Source organism: Rhinopithecus roxellana, chromosome 8 (assembly GCF_007565055.1).
Source record: "Rhinopithecus roxellana isolate Shanxi Qingling chromosome 8, ASM756505v1, whole genome shotgun sequence".
Taxonomy (NCBI): Eukaryota; Metazoa; Chordata; class Mammalia; order Primates; family Cercopithecidae; genus Rhinopithecus; species Rhinopithecus roxellana.
The window spans coordinates 14,075,583-14,098,550 of NC_044556.1; the positions used below are offsets into that span (position 1 = coordinate 14,075,583).

Consider the following 22,968-nt stretch of genomic DNA (forward strand, 5'->3'; position numbering starts at 1 on the left):
ACCTGTCATCCCAGCACTTAGGGAGACCGAGGTGGGTGGATCACCTGAGGTCGGAAGTTCGAGACCAGGCTGACCAACATAGAGAGACCCTGTCTCTACTAAAAATAAAAAAGTAGCTGGGTGTGGTGGGGTGTGCCTGTAATCCCAGCTACTCTGGAGGCTGAGGCAGGAGAACCGCTTGAACCCAGGAGGCGGAGGTTGCGGTGACCTGAGATCGCGCCACTGCACTCCAGTCTGGGTAACGAGCAAAACTCCGTCTCAGAAAAAAAATTAAAAAAAAGAACAGGACACAAGCACATATTTCCATTAAGTTTGTTTCCATGTCCACAGCCTAGTCTACAAACTGGGAAGTCACCTCGTTGGTCATCATGGTGACACAATCCTGCCCGCTTTCTAAAACAAGTGAGCACATGAACCCAGTGTGCGACATTTAGGAAACCCTGCATTTAGGATACTAGATCTTGTTCTGAACACAGGCTCCAGGTTTTGGAATATACTGGAAGGCAGTATTATCCCAACTCTTTAGATAATTTGCAGGCGGTAAAGGCTTCAAGCTAGCCCAGAGCCTATGGCAGAAAGCGGCCACAACCACTCCCAGAGGGCCTGTCAGTCACCAAAGCTATGAGGGAAGCGATTATCAGGAGGCCTCCGCATGCCCTGAGATCCCGGCTGGAAGAGACTCTACCCCCAACTCCCTAAGTTATCTCTGTACCTTTGAGGAGTCCTGCATTTCTGGGTTGGTTGATTTGCTTCATACTTGGTACCTAACTCTTTTTTTTTTTTTTTTTAATTTTTATTTATTCTTTTGAGACAAAGTCTCACTCTGTTGCCCAGGCTGGAGTGCAATGGTGTGATCTCGGCTCCTGCAACCTCTGCCTCCTGGGTTCAAGTGATTCTCCTGTCTCAGCCTCCCGAGTAGCTAGGATTACAGGCGTGCGCCACCAGGCCTGACTAATTTTTCTATTTTTAGTAAAGACGGGCTTTCACCACGTTTGTCTCGAACTCCTGACCTCGTGATCCACCCACCTCAGCTTCCCAAAGTGCTGGGATTACAGGCATGAGCCACCGCGCCGGCCAGTTGGTACCTAACTCTTAACACCTTTCCTTGCCATGAGGTCCGAGCCACCCCCTGGCGACAACCCCTGTTACTCTGGGGAATACATTGTTTTCACACGTTCCCTCCCCACCAGCAGCTCTTTCCAGATTGCAAGGGCGAGCCGGTAGGAAGCTTGCAGATTGTTTCGTGCTGCTGTGTAATCTGTGTGCTTGTCACTGGGGTCTGTTCTTCGTGGAGCTGGTACCGTGAAATCTGCACTGAGCCCCGGGGCAGTCATTGCCACTGTACTTTGTGGGCTGGCTTGCCTTCTTTTTTCCTTCTTTAAAATAAAAGAAAATGGGAGTTTGTTTCTATACAGATCCTGCTGTCCCTGTTCTGGGAGCTTCAGGGCGTGTTTTTGTTTGTTTTGGTTTTTGTTGTTTTAGTACTGCAGGATCTGGAGAATCTCACTTTGGAAAACAGTGGTTTAGAAAGATCCTCTTCAGATACTCCTGGGGTCCTTTGAATGGCTGAAGTGTTCCTTTTTAGTATTAGAGTTTTCCACCCTGTGGGAAAGAACCATTTCTGAAGTTTGTTTGCAATCAGACTTGTAATTTAGCCTTTTCTGTTAGTGATCGAGATGATTATTCCACAAATGATCATGTTGGTGCAGTTGTGTTCCTGGAATCTGGCTTGCCTCTGTTCCGAGATTGCTGGAACTTCTTTCCATATACTTGAAGTTACATTTGTAATAAATTCTCCATGTTTAAAAGAAATAATGGTCCAGGTGCAGTGGCTCATGCCTGTAATCCTAGCACTTTGGGAAGCCGAGGTGGGAGGATCACTTGAGCCTAGGAGTTCGAAACCGGCTTGACCAACATGGTGAAACCTTGTCTGTACAAAAAATACAAAAATTAGCAGGGTGGTGGTATGCACCTGAAGTCCCAGCTCCTTGGGAGGCTGAGGTGAAAGGATCACTTGAGCCAAGGAGGCAGAGGTTGCAGTGAGTCATGATTGCACTGCGCTCCAGCCTGGGCAACAGTCAGACCCTGTCTCAAAAAAACAAAAAGGAAAGAAAGAATGGAAACCTAGCAGCCCTCTCTTCTCCCAGGAGGTGGCCATTATGATCATCATCATCACCTTGTATTTTTTTGTGTCCTGCATATCCAGAGAGATCTCTAGGAAACACCCAGTATCATTTTGTTTCCTTGTGTATAACGTATACTGTAAATATCTGTCTGTGTTACTCAGGGGAGTCTTAGATGTTTTTTATGTTAGGACGGAAAGATCGAGCTCTCTGCTGCGTGATATCCCATGGTGTGGACGTGCTGTGGGTTACAGAGCTGTCTTCTCAGTTCTGTTGTTTCTGTGTTTGGCTTTCACAAAATGATTGTTCCCTTGAGCTTCCTTCTACAAGTGGCCTTGGGCTGTTAAGGAGAACTGTGCGTTCTTATTTTCCCAGCTTGCACTCTACTCGGGCCAATTTGAGGTTTTCTCTTTTCCCCCTGCCTTCGCTCCCCTGATGTTAGGTTTTATCTCCTTATCTGATCTGGGCTTGGAAATTAGATACCCTTTAGTATAAAATCAGAGTCCATAGGCTCTGAGAGGATTATCCGAGAAAGGGTGCAGGAATTTTCATGCCCACCCATAGTGAGCTCTGTCCCGACTCCTTGGGATTGTCAGGTTTTGTGTTTTGGCTTCCTTCTGGGATCCTGGATCACATTTTTGGCAGTTGAGGGTGCTGTGTGACCTGGCTGCAGCTGGGTAGAATGTGGCAGCGTTGCATAGAATTTTGAGAGTGAGATCTATAAACACTTGGGTCAAATTTCAAGAAGATAAAGTTTCGCCAGACATCAAGGTCCATCTGAGTGTTTGGTAAAATAAAAGAGATACTGGTTTTAAATTAAGCCGTAATTGCTCTGTTTTGGTTGTTGGGGATTACTGAGCGGGCTCTTGCCGGTCATATCAAGTCTATTATTCTTGGACTCATAGCAGAGGGGGAGCATTGTAAGAGGCAGGAGATTGTGCAGCTGAGCTTCAGGTATGGGCAGGACTAAGCAACTGAGTTCCCTGCCGCCCCGAGATCATATTCCATACTATAATTTCTGAACACAAAGGGCAGCCCCGGAGAGCTGCGCCTCCCACATTCTGCAGTTAAATCCCTCGGGGGGCGGGGGGAACACAGCCTTGGCAGGCAGAATGGATGCTGGAAAGACATGCTTTTTCTGCAGCATTTGGTGAGGCTGCCTCGGGCTGGCATTTCTGTTGCCACATTCTCAGCAAAGACTGAGCACCCTGCTCGATCTCGGTGGTGAAGGAGCTCCCGCCAACACGGGCATCCTTCTCACAGCGACTTGGCCTTTCCCTAAAGAAAGGTTTAGTCCAGAAAGGACTCAGTGGGACCCAGGTGGAAAGGCTGTCTTCTTGAGTTCATTCATCTGAAGCTTTTATTCTGTGAGGGCCTAGTCAGGGCTTCAGCTTTCCCAGATAAAGAAATCACTGTTGGCCAGGCGCGGTGGCTCACGCCTTTAATCCTAGCACTTGGGGAGGCTGAGGCGGGCGGATCACGAGGTCAGGAGATGGAGACCATCCTGGCTAACACGGTGAAACCTCGTCTCTACTAAAAATACAAAAAAATTAGCCAGGCATGGTGGTGGGCGCCTATAGTCCCAACTACTCAGCAGACTGAGGCAGGAGAATCGCTTGAACCCAGGAGGCAGAGCTTGCAGTGAGCCTAGATTGCGCCACTGCACTCCACCCTGGGTGACAGAGTGAGACTCCGTCTCAAAAAAAAAAAAAAAATTGCTTCCATAATTTTGTTGACCCATCAGACCATTGCCAGGAAAATGGGCCTTTGGTTTTTCAGTTCAACTTCAGCCTTGCACTGCAAGTCTGCAATGAACCCAGAGAACTATTTCTTCCCAGTGTTAAGCCTCTCTTCCCACTGCTCTTCACTTCTACTAGTTTGGTTTTCAGGATTCCCTGTCCCGCTGGGAGATAGTTTAGGCCAAAGTCCAGACTCCCTGTTCGTCTTCCTCCCTGGGACCATTCAGGTGGATGGTGAGTCACACCATGGGTCCTATTGGTAATTCCTAGTAGCTCATGCTCGGTTTGAAGATAGGTGATAGAAAATATTGTGCCCTAGAATGTAGAGGTCCTAGACAACCCCAGCAAGTTTCCCTTTTGTCTTAAGCTTTCACTCCACACTCTAAAAAGCAGAGTTGACTAGGCATGGTGGTTCACGCCTGTAATCCTAGCACTTTGGGAGGCCGAGGTGGGTGGATCACCTGAGGTCAGGAGTTCAAGACCAGCCTGGCCAATATGGCAAAACCCCATCTCTACTAAAAATACAAAAATCAGCCGGGCGTGGCGGTGCACGCCTATAATCCCAGCTACTTAAGAGGCAGAGGAGGGAGAATCGCTTGAACCTGGAGGTGGAAGTTGCAGTGATCAGAGATGGTGGCACTCACTGTACTCCAGCCTCTGCCACAGGAGTGAGACTCCATCTCAAAAATAAAATAAAAAGCAGAGTTGAGCTAGACAATGTAAATTAGTGGTGCACAGGAAACCAGCCTGGAGACATGTTTTATTTGATTAATTTAGTATCTTTTTTTTTTTTTTTTTTTTTTGAGACAGTCTCACTCTGTCACCCAGGTTGGACAGCTCAGTGCAGCCTCAGCCTCCTGGGCTCAAATGATCCTCCCACCCCAGACTCCTGAGTAGCTGGGACTACAGATGTGTACCACAACACCCAACTAATTAAAAAGTTTTTTTTAGAGACAGGGTCTTGCTTTGTTGCCCAGGCTGGTCTTGAACTCCTGGACTCAAGCGATCCTCCTGCCTTGACCTCCCAAAGTGCTGGGATTACAGGCATGAGCCACTGTGCCCATCTGTGTCCATTTTTAAACACCTAGAAAAATTCGCATGAAATTCCCAATATCAGCTTCTCGGAGAAATTGGAAGGATCAGCAAATAGGGACCTATGTTCCTGTAAGAGCTCCATTCCCTTTGGACAGGCAGGTCCTCTCTCATTTGCTATAAATCCATCCTCCCTGTTGCCCAGGCCAGCTGTCTTTTTTTTTTTTTTTTTTTTTTTTTAAAGACAGAGTCTCACCCTGTTACCCAGGCAGGAGTATAGTGGTGCAATCTTGGCTCACTGCAACCTCCTTCTCCTGGGTTCAAGTGATTCTTCTGCCTCAGCCTCCTGAGTAGCTGGGATTACAAGCACCTGCCACCACGCCCGTCTAATTTTTGTATTTTTAGTAGAGATGGGGTTTTGCCATGTTGGCCAGGCTGGTCTCGAACTCCTGACCTCAAGTGATCTGCCCACCTCGGCCTCCCAAAGTGCTAGGATTACATGCATGAGCCACCGTGCCCAGCCTTGTCTGTTGCCTTTATTTCTGAGCTTGCCTTGTTTTTCTTGCGCATGGCATGCTTCACTCATTTCTTTATCTGCCTCCACAGTCTCCCCTGTTATCTAATCCCAGATACACACATGTGTGCATGCTTACTGGAGTTTGTGACCCTGCTATGACATTTTGGTTCTATTGGTGGAAAAACCGATCACCTGGAAAGGTTTCTCTTTTTCTCGAAGCGATTGAAATAACCCATGTTTAAAGATAAACGTCTTCTGTTTCAGATAACTAAGAAATTCGTCAAAGGCTCTACAGAGAAGAACAAGCTCAGACTGCAAAGAGTAAGACATTTTTCCTGAAATAGAAAATTAACCTGCTGTGCTTTTTGCATTAAATAGTAAGCAAAGCCCTTTGGAGTTCCTTTGGTCCAGTTTTTACGTTTTCCCCAGCCTTCTCTGACCATCATTTTGATTCCTGCTTCATTTTAAGTACTTGGACTTCATGGATTGTGGATTCTGTCATTTTTTGCTTTGCTGAGTGAGTCCTAAGGTTTTGTGTGTGGCCTTTTCTAAGCTTTTATCAGTAGTACTACCACTGTCTTAATGGTTCAGCATCCCTTTGTAGCTTCAAATTACCTTCCAAAAACGCAGTGCATTTCCCTGTAGTCCTGTCTCTCTCTCTTTTTTTTTTTTGAGATGGTGTCGCGCTCTGTTGCCCAGGCTGGAGTGCAGTGCTGTGATCTCGGCTCACTGCAAGCTCTGCCTCCCAGGTTCACGCCATTCTCCTGCCTCAGCCTCCCGAGTATCTGGGACTACAGGTGCCCACCACCTCGCCTGGCTAATTTTTTATATTTTTAGTAGAGACGGGGTTTCACCATGTTAGCCAGGATGGTCTCATCTCCTGACCTCATGATCCACCTGCCTTGACCTCCCAAAGTGCTGGGATTACAGGCGTGGGCCACTGCGCCCGGCCAGTCCTGTCTCTTTAATAGGGATTGAAGTTCCACTTATTCCTAAGTGCTGTAACATCTTAATAGCCCCTACACTCAGTGGGTGATTATGCTTTTTTTTTTCTTTTTCTTTTTTTTTTTTTTTTTTTGTGTGAGACGGAGTCTGAAAGCTCTGTCGCCCAGGCTGGAGTGCAGTGGCCGGATCTCAGCTCACTGCAAGCTCCGCCTCCCGGGTTTACGCCATTCTCCTGCCTCAGCCTCCGGAGTAGCTGGGACTACAGGCACCCGCCACCTTGCCCGGCTAGCTTTTTGTATTTTTAGTAGAGACGGGGTTTCACTGTGTTATCCAGGATGGTCTCGATCTCCTGACCTTGTGATCCGCCCGTCTCGGCCTCCCAAAGTGCTGGGATTACAGGCTTGAGCCACCGCGCCCGGCGATTATGCTTTAGTGACTCCGCTGAGTCTCTTATTCTGTGAGGGGATCACCACATTTTCCACACAGCAATGCAGGGGGCTTTTGGCTTTTGTTTTGTTTTGATTTTGAGACAAAGTCTTGCTCTGTCACCAAACTGGAGTGCAGTGGCATGATCTTGGCTCACTGCAACCTCCACCTCCCGGGTTCAAGCAATTCTTCTGCCTCAGTCTCCTGAGTAGCTGGGACTACAGGTGCATGCTGCCACGCCCAGCTAATTTTTTTTTTTTTTTTTTTTTTTTGGTATTTTAGTAGAGATGGGGTTTCACGATGTTGCCCAGGCTGATCTGAAACTCCTGAGCTCAGGCAATCCGCCTGTCTCGGCCTCCCGAAGTGCTAGGATTACGGGCCTGAGCCACCACGTGTGGCCGCAGGGGGCTTTTTACTTATAGCTTAAAGGTTTGAGAAATTGAACATCATGTCATACTGAAACAAACCAAAACTCCAGGGAAGGCCTCTGGGCTTTGCCTACCCAGTGCCAGCTCACAGGAGGGCCCTGGTGACCACGGGCTCTACGTTTACTGAGTGTTTCCTGAGCTCCCTGATGTTCACTGGGCATTTCCCGAGCTTCCTGAGGGCCGCACTGAGTTTTTGTGGGTCAGATTTGGGGTTGATTTTTATTTTATTATTATTATTTTTTTTTTTTCTTTTTTTTTGAGACGGAGTCTCGCTCTGTCGCCCAGGCTGGAGTGCAATGGCCGGATCTCAGCTCACTGCAAGCTCCGCCTCCCGGGTTTTTTACGCCGTTCTACTGCCTCAGCCTTCTGAGTAGCTGGGACTACAGGCGCCCGCCACCTCGCCTGGCTAGTTTTTTTGTATTTTTTAGTAGAGACGGGGTTTCACCATGTTAGCCAGGATGGTCTTGATCTTCTGACCTCGTGATCCGCCCGTCTCAGCCTCCCAAAGTGCTGGGATTACAGGCTTGAGCCACCGCGCCCGGCCTATTTTATTATTTTTTTTATTGAGACGGAGTCTGTCTCTGTTGCCTAGGCTGGAGTGCAGTGGTGCAATCTCGGCTCACTGCGGCCACTACCTCCCAGGTTCAAGCAATTCTCCTGCCTCAGCCTCTTGAGTAGCTGGGATTACAGGCACACACCACCACGCCTGGCTAATTTTTTTGTATTTTTAGTAGAGACAGGGTTTCGCCATGTCAGGCTGGTCTCAAACTCCTGACTTCAGGTGATCCACCCACCTCGGCCTCCCAGAGTGCTGGGACTACAGGTGTGAGCCAACATGCCTGGCCTGATTTTCATTTTTACAGTTTATCTCATTCTTTGGAACAAGAGCTCTTTTTAAGCTCATTGGAATCTCCGAGTCCCGCATACCTGGTTGGGGGTGTGGAGAAAATACCCAAGTGTGGCTGAAGACACCTGATTCACCTGCAGTTTCTAGAAGCCTTCTATTTCCTGCTTAGCAACAGGGCGGGAGACTCTTCTCCACCCAGTTATGTTTATAGTCTACTTGTTCAGTCCAGACGGTCATCTTCCTCATGTGTCTTGTATGTCAGATGCAGTCACACAGGACGCTCGCAGGAAATGAACATCAGACATCTTCCAGGCCGTGTCTCCGTGGCTTTTGTTAAAGCTACCAGAGATGTATTGGAACACATTTAGAATATTTCCTTAGAGACAAGGGCAGATACTCCTAACCCAAACTGAAAGCTGAGCTGTCAGACTCCAGACACATGGGAAGCCCATATTGGATGACACGTGGTCCTCATGCGGTATTAGGAGCGGGTACCTGTGGAGCTGGGCAGGTGAGCGTGGGTTTTTTTTTTTTTTTTTTTTTTTTTTTTGAGACAGAGCCTTGCTCTGTTGCCCATGCTGGTGTGCAGCGGCGCGATCTCGGCTCCCTGCAACCTTCGCCTCCCAGGTTCGAGTGATTCTCCTGCCTCATTCTCCCGAGTAGCTGGGATTACAGGTGCCTGCCACCACGCCCAGCTAATTTTTGTATTTTTAGTAGAGACGGGGTTTCACCACATTGGCCAGGCAGGTCTAGAACTCCTGACCTCAAGTGATCCGCCTGCCTCGGCCTCCCAAAGTGCTGGGATTACAGGTGGGAGCCACTGCGCCCGGCTGAGCGTGTTTAACATTGAACTTCAGATTACGTAAATGACTCAGTGTCCCAGGCCACTGCCAAGTCTTTGGAATGAGGAACGTAGTGATGAAGTGTTACTCCCTTAAAGAATTTGAAACAAGGCTGGGTGCAGTGGCTCACCCCCATAATCCCAGCACTTTGGGAGGCTAAGGTGGGAGGATTTCTTGAGCCCAGGAGTTTGAGACAAGCCTGGGCAACATAATGAGACCTTGTCTCTGCTAAAAAGAAAAAGAATTCTGGGCTGGTTGCAATGACTCATGCCTGTAATCCTAGCACTTTGGAGGCTGAGGTGGACAGATTGCTTGAGCGCAGGAGTTCAAGATCAGTCTGGGCAATATAGTGAGACTCTGTCTCTGCAAAAATTAGCCAGGTGTGGTGACAGGTTCTTGTGGTCCCAGCTACTCAGAAGGTTGAGGCAGGAGGATTGCTTTGAGCCCAGGACGGAGGTTGCAGTAAGCCAAGATAGCGCTACTGCACTCCCTCCAGCCTGGACACTAGAATGAGACTCTATCTCCAAATAAATAATGTTTTTTTTTTGTTTTGTTTTTCAGACAGAGTCCTGCTTTTGTCACCCAGGCTGCAGTGCTGTGGTGTGATCTTGAACTGCCTTGTAGGTTTAAGCGATTCTTGTGCCTCAGACTCCTGAGTAGCTGGGACTATAGGTGTGCGCCACCACATTCAGCTAATTTTTTTGTATTTTTGGTAGAGTTGAGGTTTCACCTTGTTGGCCAGGCTGGTCTCAAACTCTTGGCCTCAAGCAGTTTGTCTGCCTCAGCCTCCCAAAGTGCTAGGATTACAGGTGTGAGCCCCCTGCGCCCAGCAGGATTGTGTTTGAAATGAATCTTACATTGAATTGCCCGCAAGTACCAGGACACAGGGCTAATTCTTAACATTTTTCTCATGATGGAAGGAAGCATAATGGATTATAAAAATCACTTCTGTGGCTGGGTGCTGTGGCTCACGCCTATAATCCCAACTCTTTGGGAGGCTGAGGCAAAGGGATTGTTTGAGGCCAGGTGTTCAAGACCAGCCTGGGCAACACAGCAAAACCCCATCTCTAGGAAAAATACAAAAATAGCTGGGTATAGTGGCGCGTGCCTATAGTCCCTGCTACTCAGGAGTCTGAGGTAGGAGGATCACTTGAGCCTGGGAGGTCGAGGCTGCAGCCAGCTATGACCGCACCACTGCACTCCACCATGGGCGACAGAGTAGACTTCGTCTCAAAAAAACTAAAATCACTTCTGTGTAAGGTTGTTGACTGGAGGCTCCTCCTGGAGCTGGTCTCTGAATGCTTACTTATTCATTTATTTTTTTAACTGAGTCTCACTTAGTTGCCCAGGCTGGAGTTACACTGGTGTGACCTCAGCTCACTGCACCCTACGTCTCCTGGTTCAAGTGATTCTCCTGCCCCAGCCTCCTGAGTAGCTGGGACTACAGGTACCTGCCACCACGCCTGGCTAATTTTTTTTTTTTTTAGACGGAGTCTCACTCTGTCGCCGAGGCTAGAGTGCAGTGGTACTGTGTTGGCTCACTGCAACCTCCATCTCCTGGGTTCAAGCAGTTCTCCTACCTCAGACTCCCGAGTAGCTGGGATTATAGGCGCCCACGACGCCTAGCTAGTTTTTTTAGTAGAGATGGGGTTTCACTGTGTTCACCAGGATGGTCTCAATCTCCTGACCTTGTGATCCACCTGCCTCAGCCTCCCAAAGTGCTGGGATTACAGGCGTGAGCCACCGCGCCTGGCCAATTTTTGTATTTTTAGTAGAGACAGGGTCTCACCATGTTGACCAGGCTGGTCTCAAACTCCTGACCTCAGGTGATCTACCCACCTCAGCCTCCCAAAGTGCTGGAATTACAGGCGTGAGCCACGGCGCCCAGTCTTGGTCCATGAATTCTGTTCTTCCCATCCAGGCCCAGCTGTCCTGCATGCTCTGAACCGAGCTTCCACCTGGGAGCTGGAGGGAGGGCCACCTGTCACCTGCCACACTGTCTTGTAGGATCAGGAGCGTCTGGGCAAGCAGCTGAAGTTACGCGCAGAAAGGGAAGAAAAGGAGAAGCTGAAAGAGGAGGCCAAACGGGCCAAGGAAGAGGCCAAGAAGAAGAAGGAGGAAGAGAAGGAGCTGAAGGAAAAGGAGAGGCGGGAGAAGCGGGAGAAGGATGAGAAGGAGAAGGCGGAGAAGCAACGGCTCAAGGAGGAGCGGCGCAAGGAGAGGCAAGAAGCCCTGGAGTGAGTGTCCTCGGAGGCCGTGCTGGGCCTGCCTCCCTACTGCTGGATTCCGCTCCTGGCCACTCTGATGGGGCCTTTCCACTTCGCAGGCAGATGGCGGCTCCCTTCAGTTCCTTCCCATTTCTCCTGCGTGAGGTGCCCATGGGGCCCCAGCGTGGGAGTGGTGGAAAGCAGCTCCCTGCTCTTTTGTGCTCCCCTACGTCCAACTCACCCTGGGCCCCTTGTCTCTGCTGACTGTCCTTCCAGTTCCCAACCAACTTAGACATTTGCATCGCAGGATTGTGGGTTTTGTCTGTGCTGATTATGCACCGGCTGGCTAAAGTTTTTTTTTGTATATATTCTAGTGACAGGAAAAATTTTATTGACTCTCTTCCTTTTTTTTTTTTGAGATGGAGTCTTGCTCTGTCACCCAGGCTGGAGTGCAGTGGCGCGATCTCAGCTCACTGCAAGCTCCACCGTCTCCCGGGTTCCCGCCATTCTCCTGCCTTAGCCTCCCAAGAAGCTGGGACTACAGGCGCCCGCCACCATGCCTGGCTAATTTTTTTGTATTTTTAGTAGAGACAGGGTTTCACCGTGTTCACCAGGATGGTCTCAATCTCCTGACCTTGTTGTGATCCGCCTGCCTCGGCCGCCCAAAGTGCTGGGATTACAGGCATGAGCCACCATGCCCAGCCGACTCTTTTCCATTTTTATTGTGAAGACCTATATAAAAGCCTTATAGTAAACATGAAAATAACTTATATTCATTTAATGTAAAATGAAATACTTGTCATATACTAACAGTTGAGTGCTGCGGTCCCTTCCAGAGCCAAAGCAGAGTTGGCTGAAATGTCATTTGCTGTCTCACAGGGCTAAACTTGAGGAAAAAAGGAAAAAGGAAGAAGAGAAACGGTTAAGAGAAGAAGAGAAGGTAGAGCGTTTCCCACAGAGCTTCCCCATCCCAGCCTGTTGGAGAAGCAGATGCCCAAAGTGGAATTCTTGCCACAGCCGACACCTAATATTCTCTTGGTTTGGGGAAACCAAATGGCGCCCACAGGGAGGGGCGAGTCTGTCTAGATGCGTTCTTGTTGCTTTTTCCCAGTGCTGGCCTGTCACATGCCTACTGGCCCCGCAGTCCTGGCACTTCTGCCCACAAGGGCGACTCGGACATTTTGAGATTGGCTGGCTCGGTTTTGGGTCCGTGGGTTTTGAGAACTAAAAGTCACAGTAGTGCCTTCAAGCTAAAATGCTTGAGGTTCGGTTCTGGGGCCTTTGCATGTTTTGCAACATGTACTGTTTCTCTTCCTCTCTTCTTTCTCATCACCCTCTCTTAACATCACAGCGCATTAAAGCAGAGAAGGCCGAAATCACGAGGTTCTTCCAGAAACCAAAGACTCCACAGGCCCCCAAGGTGAGCAGCCGGCTGCCTTTGCTTTCGGGTTTCAGCTCCGTTCCACTTTTCCTTTCTAAAAGTGAAAGGGTCGGCTGGGCGCGGTGACTCACGCCTGTAATCCCAGCACTTTGGGAGGCCGAGACGGGCGGATCACTAGGTCAGGAGATCGAGACCATCCTGGCTAACATGGTGAAACCCCATCTCTACTAAAAAATACAAAAAACTAGCTGGGCGAGGTGGCGGGCGCCTGTAGTCCCAGCTACTCAGGAGGCTGAGGCAGGAGAATGGCGTAAACCCGGGAGGCGGAGCTTGCAGTGAGCTGAGATCCGGCCACTGCACTCCAGCCTGGGTGACAGAGCCAGACTCTGTCTCAAAAAAAAAAAAAAAGAAAAGAAAAAAAGAAAATGAAAGGGTCTCTCCCCAGCCAGCCCCTCTCATGAGGGAGGGAGCCTCCAGTGACCTTGTGCACTTCCATTTCTAGTAAAGTCTTGAGGCTCAATATTTTGTCCTTCGCTTTGTCCCAAAGAGGTAAAAAGTGGCATGTCTGATTAAACAGTGCTGTTTTCAGAGGTTACTTCATGAATAATTTTGTGTTAAGCGTAAGAGAAATTCACCATGTTTTTACCCTTGGGAAACTTACGCTTGAGGGAGCAAGATTAGCTGTAAAACAACAGTAGAGTTCACAGAGGTTTACTTTCCCTGCCTGGCATCGGTCACCTGGCATCTCAGACCTCCTGAGCCACCATCTGTGCATGGAAACCACAGCCCTCCTTTCCTTTTACCCTTCCCTTTTACCCCATCTCCAATGTTGTTCTTCAGTGCCTTTCCCTGCTCCACTCACGGAGTTTATACACATGTGTACTTAGCCACCTCAGATTTCTGCCATGTTGCCACATTTAGACGTATTTCATTCTTTTTAGTGTATCTGGCCTTTATTTATTTTTTGAGGCAGGCTCTCACACTGTCACCCAGGCTGGAGTGCAGTGGCACAATCATAGCTCACCACAGCGTTGACCTCTCAGGCTCAGGTGATCCTGTCACCTCTGCCTTCCGAGTAGCTGGGACTATAGGCACGTGCTACCACGCCTGGCTAATTTTTTATTTATTTTTTTGAGATGGAGTCTCACTCTGTCGCCTAGTCTGGAGTACAGTGGTGTGATCTCAGCTCACTGCAACATCTGCCTCCCGGGTTCCAGTGATTCTCCTGCCTCAGCCTCCCAGGTAGCTGGGATTACAGGTGCATGCTATCACACCTGGCTAATTTTTGTATTTTTAGTATAGACCGGGTTTTACCATGTTGGCTAGGCTGGTCTTGAACTCCTGACCTCAGGTGATCCGACCACCTCGGCTCCTGAAGTGCTGGGATTACAGGCGTGAGCCACCATGCCTGGCCTAATTTTTTAATTTTTTGTAGAGACGGGGTTTTGCTGTGTTGCCCAGGCTGGTCCCGACGACCTGGCCTCAAATGATCGTCCAAGCCTTGGCCTCTCAAAGTACTTGGATTACAGGCGCGACTCCCAGCACCTGGCCTGTCCTTTGTATCTTGAAGCATTTGACAACAATTGCATATCTTGAAGGTGCACAGTGTGACATTGTTGTACCCACACATCCTGTCGTGACAGCCAGAGATCCACATCATGTATTTTCACTGCCACATAATACTTCATAATGCAATGATATGGTTTATGGTTTCTCTCTTTACAAAAATTATTTATTTATTTATTTATTTATTTAGAGACGGAGTCTTGCCCCGTCACCCATGCTGTCGTGCAGTGGCGCCATCTCTCGGCTCACTGCAACTTTTGTCTCCCAGGTTCAAGCAATTCTTCTACCTTAGCCTCCTGAGTAGCCGGAAGTACAGGTGCCCACCACTACGCCCGGCTAATTTTTTGTTTTAGTAGTGACGGGGTTTCACCATATTGGCCAGGCTGGTCTTGAACTCCTGACCTTAGATGATCCACCCATCTCAGCCTCCCTGATTTTATTTTTAGTAGAGACTGGGTCTCACTGTGTTGCCAGGGCTGGTCTCAACCTCCTGGGCTCAAGCAGTTCTCTCACTTTAGTCACCCAACATGCTAGGATCACAGGCGTGAGCCACAGAGTCTGCCACTATCTCAGCCTCTATGCCCCTCAGTGGTGCAGTGGGGGTCCCTGTGCATGCTTCTCTGCACACATGCGTTCCTCTGGGACAGCCAACTAAGCATGAGTTTGCCTCTAGGACAAAATAGCACATTGCTGAAGCATCATGAGCCATGGCCAGAGTGCCCGCCAGATGAGAAACTTGGATGTACATTCCTGGCAATGCGTGGAAATCTCCCCATTTTCTGCTATCACTCCACGGGGATTAATTTTCTTTTAACTTTGCCAGTCTGATGGATTACAAAAAAAATTGATACTGTTTTACTTTCCATTTTTACTTGACTCTTGGTGCAGTTGAGCATCTTTTTCTGTTCGTTTGCCATTTTAGTTCTTCTATGTCTTGCCAATTCTTTTCTTTTTTTTTTTACCTATTTTTCTATAGTATTTTTTTTTTTTTTTTTTTTGCCTGATCTGGTATTTGATCTTCTGATATTTTGTCTCAGCCTGTTACCTCTTTGTTACAGTGTCTTTCTTTTTTTTTTTTTGAGACAGAGTTTCACTCTTGTTGCCCAGGCTGGAGTGCAGTGGCACGATCTCAGCTTACCACAACCTCCGCCTCCCAGGTTCAAACAATTCTGCCTCACCCTCCCGAGTAGCTGGGATTAGAGGCATGCGCCACCACGCCCAGCTAATTTTGTATTTTTAGTAGAGACGGGGTTTCTCCATGTTGGTCAGGCTGGTCTCGAACTCCTGACCTCAGGTGATCCGCCTACCTCATCCTCCCAAAGTGCTGGGATTACCTGCGTGAGCCACCGCGCCCAGCTACAGTGTCTTTATTATACTGAAATTTCTCCTTTTGGCCAGGTGCGGTGGCTTAGGCCTGTAATTTCAGCACCTGGGGAGGCCAAGGCAGGTGGATCACCTGAAGTCAGAAGTTAGAGACCAGCCTGGCCAACATGGTGTCGGGCGTGGTGGCATGCACCTGTAGTCCCAGCTACTCAGGAGGCCGAGGCAGGAGAATCACTTGAACTTGAGAGACGGAGGTTGCAGTGAGCCGAGATCGTGCCACTGCACTCCAGCCTGGGGGACAGAGCGAGACTCCGTCTCAAACAAAACAAAACAAAAATTAGCTGGGCATGGTGGTGGGCACCTGTAATCCCAGCTACTCAGGAGGCTGAGGCAGAGGAATCACTTGAATTCGGGAGGCAGAGGTTGCAGTGAGCCCAGATTGCACCATTGTACTCCAGCCTGGGCAACAGCAAGACTCCTCAAAAAAACAAAACAAACAAAAAACTTTTTTTTTTTTTTTTGAAAGATCACACCTCCTCTTCTTTTTTCTGAGATGCAATCTCGCTTCACTGCACAGCCTGGAGTGCAGCGGCGCAATCTCGGCTCACTGCAACCTCCGCCTCCCGGGTTCAAGCGATTGTCCTGCCTCAGCCTCATGAGTAACTGGCATTACAGACACCTACCACCATGCCAGGCTAAGTTTTGTATTTTTAGTAGAGACGGGATTTGGCCATCTCGGCCAGGCTGGTCTCGAACTCCTGACCTCATGATCCACCCTCCTTGGCCTCCCAAAGTGCTGGGATTACAGGCACGAGCCACCACGCCCGGCCTAATTTTTGTGTTTTTAGTAGAGATGGGGTTTCACCATGTTGGCCAAGTTGGTCTCGAATTCCTGACCTCAGGTGTTCTGCCCTCCTCAGCCTCCCAAAGTGGTGGTATTACAGACATGAGCCCCTGCCCCGGCCTTTTTTTTTTTTTTTTTAAAGTGAGGTTTGGCCGGGCGCGGTGGCTCAAGCCTGTAATCCCAGCACTTTGGGAGGCCGAGACGGGCGGATCACGAGGTCAGGAGATCAAGACCATCCTGGCTAACACGGTGAAACCCCGTCTCTAATAAAAAATACAAAAAACTAGCCGGGCGTGGTAGTGGTGGGCGCCTGTAGTCCCAGCTGCTCGGGAGGCTGAGGCAGGAGAATGGCGTGAACCCGGGAGGCGGAGCTTGCAGTGAGAGGAGATCCGGCCACCGTACTCCAGCCTGGGCGACAGAGGGAGACTCCGTCTCAAAAAATAAATAAATAAATAAATAAAGTGAGGTTTGTTGAGATATAATTTACATCCAATAAAATACACCCTTTTCAGGACATTTGTGTTAACAAATTACAGGGCCAGCTAACCATAATGAAGATAATACACTATTTCCATCACTCAAAACAGCTCCCTTGTAGTCTCTCCCCCCACCGCTGGCCCTTGAGACTGCCAGTCTGCCCTCTGCCCTGTAGCTCTGTAAACTCACCTCTGTGGACCTACACAGTGCCTGGGCTTTTGAGTCTGCGCCCTGACCTTAGCCTGGATGAATCCCACCAGCACCCTGCTGTGTGCGTCCATGGTGCCTCCTTTCTCCCATTGCTGGAAGACCCCATCGGGTCTCTTCTTGATTTCAGACCCTGGCCGGCTCCTGTGGGAAGTTTGCCCCCTTTGAAATTAAAGAGCACATGGTCCTGGCCCCTCGGCGTCGGACCACCTTCCATCCAGACCTCTGCAGTCAGCTAGACCAGCTCCTCCAGCAGCAGAGCAGCGAGTTCTCCTTCTTGAAAGACCTCAAAGGCCGGCGGCCCCTGAGGTCCGGACCCACCCAGGTTTCCACCCGGAATGCAGATATTTTTAACAGGTCAGAGCCTGAGGAGGTCGGCCTTCACCCACTAGTGACGCTGGAGGGCAGCATCCTGATCCCTGGGGTCCCCGAGGTGGGAGCTCGGGGTCCTTCTGCTGCTTGGCTCCTAGTGCCCTCGGGCCCTGGACTTTGGTGCTGACTAAGGCCTCTCTCCACCTGGCCTTCCTGTGAGCCCCTGAAGTCTTCCTCTCCCTGTCTTCCTAGCTCTTCCTGGAGGAATCTTACTTCCCTGTTGGTCTCCAGTGAAGGATGCCCCTCCCTTCCCCCCATCTTACAAATTTCCTGTTTCCACAGAACCTCCCTTGGTAAACATGCTCTGCGGCTGCACCTGGGCAGCCTTCTTCCCTCTCCCCCTGCAGACTGCACCCTCCTCTGTCTGTCCTTTCAGTCCATGTTCCTGACCTTTCTTTGGGGATAGGCAATGCTGCTTTTTAACAAATGCCCATCTTTCTAGAATTGTTAGGCCATCTTCACTGGGAGGTTCCCGAGAGGTTTGTGAGCAAGTCTGTAAGGCAGCGCAATCCTGAGCCTGGGGTTTTCCTTCTCAGTGACGTCGTGATCGTGGAGCGTGGGAAGGGCGATGGCATTCCCGAGAGGAGGAAGTTCGGCAGGATGAAGCTCCTGCAGTTCTGTGAGAACAACCGGCCGGCCTACTGGGGTACCTGGAACAAGAAGACGGTGCTCATCCGCGCACGAGACCCCTGGGCCCAGGACACGGTGAGTCGGCCCTGGAGTGCCTCTGTCCCTGCATCTCCTCACTGTGCCCCTTTCCTTCAGCCCCAAAGGCAGCTGTGAGTCCCGTGTGTTTCTTTTCTCAGAAGCTCCTCGACTATGAGGTGGACAGTGATGAGGAGTGGGAAGAAGAGGAGCCCGGGGAGTCCCTGTCCCACAGTGAGGGGGTAAGGATGTGCCCTAGCTGTGTTCACTGACAGATGGCTTGTATTTGAGTCCCTGTCCCACAGTGAGGGGCTAAGGATGCAGCCCAGCTGTGTTCACTCACTGACAGCTGGTGTTTGACCTGCTGTGTGGCCTGAAACCCGAACATACCTCAACATCCAGACTTGCAGCTTCTCTCCCAGCATCTCATCTGGTGACACTCGCCCACATGGCTGCTGGGGGTGGGAGCCTGTCCGCATCTGCACCGTGGCCCCACAGCCCCCTCTCGCCTCCTGCCGGCCTGCCACGCGCCATTTCCACCTGACTGCCCAGCTGCTGTGACCTAGTGGGCTTTCTGCCGATGCTCACAGTGTCTGTCGGGAGGCCATGCCGAGCAGATGTTCACAGCTTTACATTATTTTGTTTCAAGACAGAGTCTCACTCTCACCCAGGCTCGAGTACAGTGGCGCGATCTCAGCTCATTGCAACTTCTGCCTCCCAGGCTCAAGTGATTCTCCTGCCCTAGCTTCCAAGTAGCTGGGACTACAGGCGCCCGCCACCATGGCCGGCTAATTTCTTTTTTGTATTTTTAGTAGAGACGGGGGTTTCACCATGTTAGCCAGGATGGTCTCGATCTCCTGACCTCTTGATCCACCCATCTCGACCTCCCAAAGTGCTGGGATTACGGGCGTGAGCCACTGCGCCCAGCCAAGATTTGTATTTTTAGTAGAGACGGGGTTTCACCATATTGGCAAGGCTGGTCTGGAACTCCTGACTTCAGATGATCCACCCACCTCAGCCTCCCAGAGTGTTGGGATTAGAGGTGTGAGCCACTGCGCCTGGCCTACTTTATGTTTTTAACAAGGCATATACTCTGCTTTTCTATCTGATGAACTCTTTTTTTTTTTCCTCCTTTTGAGGATGATGACGACGACATGGGAGAGGATGAAGATGAGGACGATGGTTTCTTTGTGCCCCATGGGTACCTGTCTGAGGACGAAGGTGTGACAGAGGTGAGGGAGTGAAGAGGGAGTCACCGGCTCAGAAAAAGCTCATTTCCGGACTGGTGCTCAGTGGCCTGACCTGGCAGGGTGACAGGGGTCCCAGCCCAGCCATATGAGATTTGGACTGCCTTCCCAGCATGCAAGCTCACTTGTGGGAGTGGCTGGGCCTGAACTTGGTATTACCTGGGAGGGTGGCAGACAGAGGAGGAGCCTGCAAGTGAGGGGAGCCATAGGAGCAGACACCCTGGTGAGGGAGCATGGCCGTGGTCTGGGTTAGAAGGCTGGAAACCACCCTAGCTGACGTACAATCAGCATGCAGCAAGATGTGTGCATCATAACTGTTGCATTTGATGACTTATAACAATCGAGTGAATGTGGGTAACCACCGCCCAAAATAAAACACAGAACTTCCTATCTCTCCAGAAGACTCCCCACGTCTCTGCAGGTGAACTTGCCTGCCACCCCTTTCTGGATTCCATAAGGTTGTGGAACTTTCTTTCTTTCTTTCTTTCCTTTCTTTCTTTTCTTTCTTTTTTTTTGTTTTTGAGATGGAAGCTCATTCTGTTACCCAGGCTAGAGTGCAATGGCCTGGTCTTGGCTCATTGCAACCTCCGCCTCCCAGGTTTGAGCAACTCTACTGCCTCGGCCTCCCAAGTAACTGAGACTATAGGCGTGCGCCACCACAACTGGCTAATTTTTGTATTTTTAGTAGAGACGGGGTTTCACCATGTTGGCCAGGCTGGTCTTGAACTCCTGACCTCAGGTGAGCCACCGTGCCTGGCAGGAACTTTCTTTCAAGCAAGTTGTTTTTGGGGCTCTGAAGCCCTGTCATTTGGGAAGTGGGGATTTGGTGGGAGTGTCTCATGGTTGTACTGGAGGGCCATGCATTCCTTGTGCATATCTGACCACTGAGGCCTGAACTGTCTGTCAGAGAGTGGCCTCAGGCCCTACATGTGTCTGCCAGATGCCCGGGCCATGTGGGTAGGCACCCGACCCTGTTAAACGGCTCCGTGATCACACATTCACCAGAAATTCAGAGGGGTGTTAAAAGAGGCCTCATGGGTGAGCTCAGAAATATCTTGTGACTCTCGCAAAGGAGACCAGGTGTGAATTACTCCATCTGGAAGAGGGGCAGCCAGCGCATGGTGTGCTCTGCCCTGGCCCTGACACTGAGTTTTGCACCCCTGTCCTTTCCTCTGGCTCCCCAGCCGGCTGAGACTGGAACCTCAAAAGAGTGCCCGGGCATAGGGGAGCAAGAACCCCAAATAAACTTCTGCTTTCTAACCCACAAGGAGTGTGCCGACCCTGAGAACCATAAGGTCCGCCAGAAACTGAAGGCCAAGGAGTGGGACGAGTTCCTGGCTAAGGGGAAGCGCTTTCGCATCCTGCAGCCCGTCAAGATCGGCTGCGTGTGGGCAGCTGACAGAGACTGCGCAGGCGACGACCTGAAGGTACTGCAGCAGTTCGCAGCCTGCTTCCTGGAGACCATGCCTGTCCAGGAGCAGCAGACGCCCAAGGCCTCCAAGGCCTCCAAGCGGGAGAACAGAGACCAGCAGAGTGAGTGTGGGTGGGGCTTCAGGCAGGACCTCCCCTTCTCAGGGGTGTGGCCGGGCCACCCACCTATTCCTGGGCCCAGCTAATTTCAGGGCTGAGGGCAAGAGTCTCACAGGCTAGTAGGTCCATGATGCAAATGTTCTTTCCACAAATAACAGGCCAGCCCTCTTCCCGCACACATCCGTACATTCAGTGATGTCCCCAGCGGCAGGACGAGGCAGGTCCAGGCTTGTTTTATCAGCCAGGACTCAGGCACAGAGAGTGCTGGAGTGGGGGCTACGCTTTCTCAAAAGCCAGGGAAGGGCCAGGCACAGTGGCTCAAGACTGTGATTCCAGCACTTTGGGAGGCCAAGGTGGGAGGATTACTTGAGCCTAGTGTTTCGACACCAGCCTGGACAACATGGCAAAACCTCATCTTTGCAGAAAATACAAAATTACCTGGGGGTGGTCTCGTGCACCTGTGATCCCAGCTGCTCATGAGGCTGAGGTGGGAGGATTGCTTGAGCCTAGGAGTTCCAGACTACAGTGAGCCATGATACTGCCACTGCACTCCAGCCTGGGTGACAGAGCGAGACCCCGTCTTAAAAAAAAAAAAAACTCGGCCGGGTGCGGTGGCTCAAGCCTGTAATCCCAGCACTTTGGGAGGCTGAGACGGGCGGATCACAAGGTCAGGAGATCGAGACCATCCTGGCTAACCCGGTGAAACCCCGTCTCTACTAAAAAATACAAAAAACTAGCCGGGCAAGGTGGCGGGCGCCTGTAGTCCCAGCTACTCGGGAGGCTGAGGCAGCAGAATGGCGTAAACCCGGGAGGCGGAGCTTGCAGTGAGCTGAGATCCGGCCAGCCTGGGCGACAGAGCGAGACTCCGTCTCAAAAACAAAAACAAAAAAACTCAAAAAACTGGGGAGGGACTATGGCACACAAGGAGAGCAGGGCTGCCATTTGGGTAGGAACAGCAGGCATTTGAAGTCAGCCCTGGCAACGCATATTCCCGGCCAAGGCTCACTTCTAGGCAGGTGTGTGGGTGCTGCCCTGTCTTACAACTGCCCTCATGAGGCCACCTATCCCTGAAGCTGGCCGTGCCCGAAGCCTTAATGGCAAGGAGGAGCTGTATGTGTGTTTTGTTTTTTGGCCTGTGGTGATAGGTGGCTCCCCAAACCTCATGCCCATCCATGTTCCCTCCCGCCAGTCCTGGCCCAGCTGCTGCCGCTCCTGCACGGCAACGTGAACGGGAGCAAAGTCATCATCCGGGAGTTCCAGGAGCACTGCCGCCGGGGACTGCTCAGCAAGCACACCGGCAGCCCCCCAAGCCCCTCCGCTACTTGCCTGCACACCACCAGCGAGGACACCACCATCCCCTCCAAGTCCCGGCTCAAGCGGCTCATTTCCGAGAACTCAGTGTACGAGAAGCGGCCCGACTTCAGGATGTGCTGGTACGTGCACCCGCAGGTGCTACAGAGCTTCCAGCAGGAGCACCTGCCCGTGCCATGCCAGTGGAGCTACGTGACCTCGGTGCCCTCGGCCCCCAGAGAGGACAGTGGCAGTGTCCCCTCCACGGGACCCAGCCAGGGCACTCCCATCTCACTGAAGAGGAAGTCAGCGGGCAGCATGTGCATCACCCAATTCATGAAGAAGCGCAGGCACGACGGCCAGGTGAGGTGGGGCGGGCAGGTGGGTGCCCCTGCGGGGGGGTTTTCTTTTTTTGGTTTTTTGTTGTTTTATTTTTGAGATGGAGTCTTGCTCTGTGTCACCCAGGCTGGAGTGCAGTGGTGCGATCTCGGCTCACTGCAACCTCTACCTCCCGGGTTCAAGCGATTCTCCTGCCTCAGCCTCCTGAGTAGCTGGGACTACAGATGTGCACCACCACACCTGGCTAATTTTTGTATTTTTAGTAGAGACAGGGTTTCACCATGTTGATCAGGCTGGTCTTGAACTCCTGACTTCATGATCCACCTGCCTCGGCCTCCCAAAGTGCTGGGATTACAGACGTGAGCCACCTCGCCCAGCACTTTTGTGTTTTTTTTAAAACTACTTTTTTTTTTTTTTTTTTTTTGAGACGGAGTCTCACTCTGTCACCCAGACTGGAGTGCAGTGGCCAGATCTCGGCTCACTGCAAGCTCCGCCTCCCGGGTTTACACCATTCTCCTGCCTCAGCCTCCCGAGTAGCTGGGACTACAGGCGCCCGCCACCACGCCCAGCTAATTTTTTTGTATTTTTAGTAGAGATGGGGTTTCACCGTGTTAGCCAGGATGGTCTCGATCTCCTGACCT

General features: G+C 50.7%; 1 protein-coding gene across 1 annotated transcript in view; it reads left to right on the top strand.

Annotated features, from left to right (window-relative positions):
* The window catches only part of CHAF1A (chromatin assembly factor 1 subunit A), a 43,369-nt gene that overhangs the window by 10,045 nt on the left and 10,356 nt on the right, over positions 1 to 22,968 (top strand). Inside the window, exons 4-13 of the mRNA XM_030935715.1 lie at positions 5,676 to 5,732; positions 10,907 to 11,136; positions 11,986 to 12,046; positions 12,458 to 12,526; positions 17,035 to 17,261; positions 17,813 to 17,981; positions 18,083 to 18,163; positions 19,061 to 19,153; positions 20,437 to 20,701; positions 21,888 to 22,351. Coding sequence (XP_030791575.1) covers positions 5,676 to 5,732; positions 10,907 to 11,136; positions 11,986 to 12,046; positions 12,458 to 12,526; positions 17,035 to 17,261; positions 17,813 to 17,981; positions 18,083 to 18,163; positions 19,061 to 19,153; positions 20,437 to 20,701; positions 21,888 to 22,351 — 1,716 coding nt within the window. The remainder of the gene's footprint in view (positions 1 to 5,675; positions 5,733 to 10,906; positions 11,137 to 11,985; positions 12,047 to 12,457; positions 12,527 to 17,034; positions 17,262 to 17,812; positions 17,982 to 18,082; positions 18,164 to 19,060; positions 19,154 to 20,436; positions 20,702 to 21,887; positions 22,352 to 22,968) is intronic.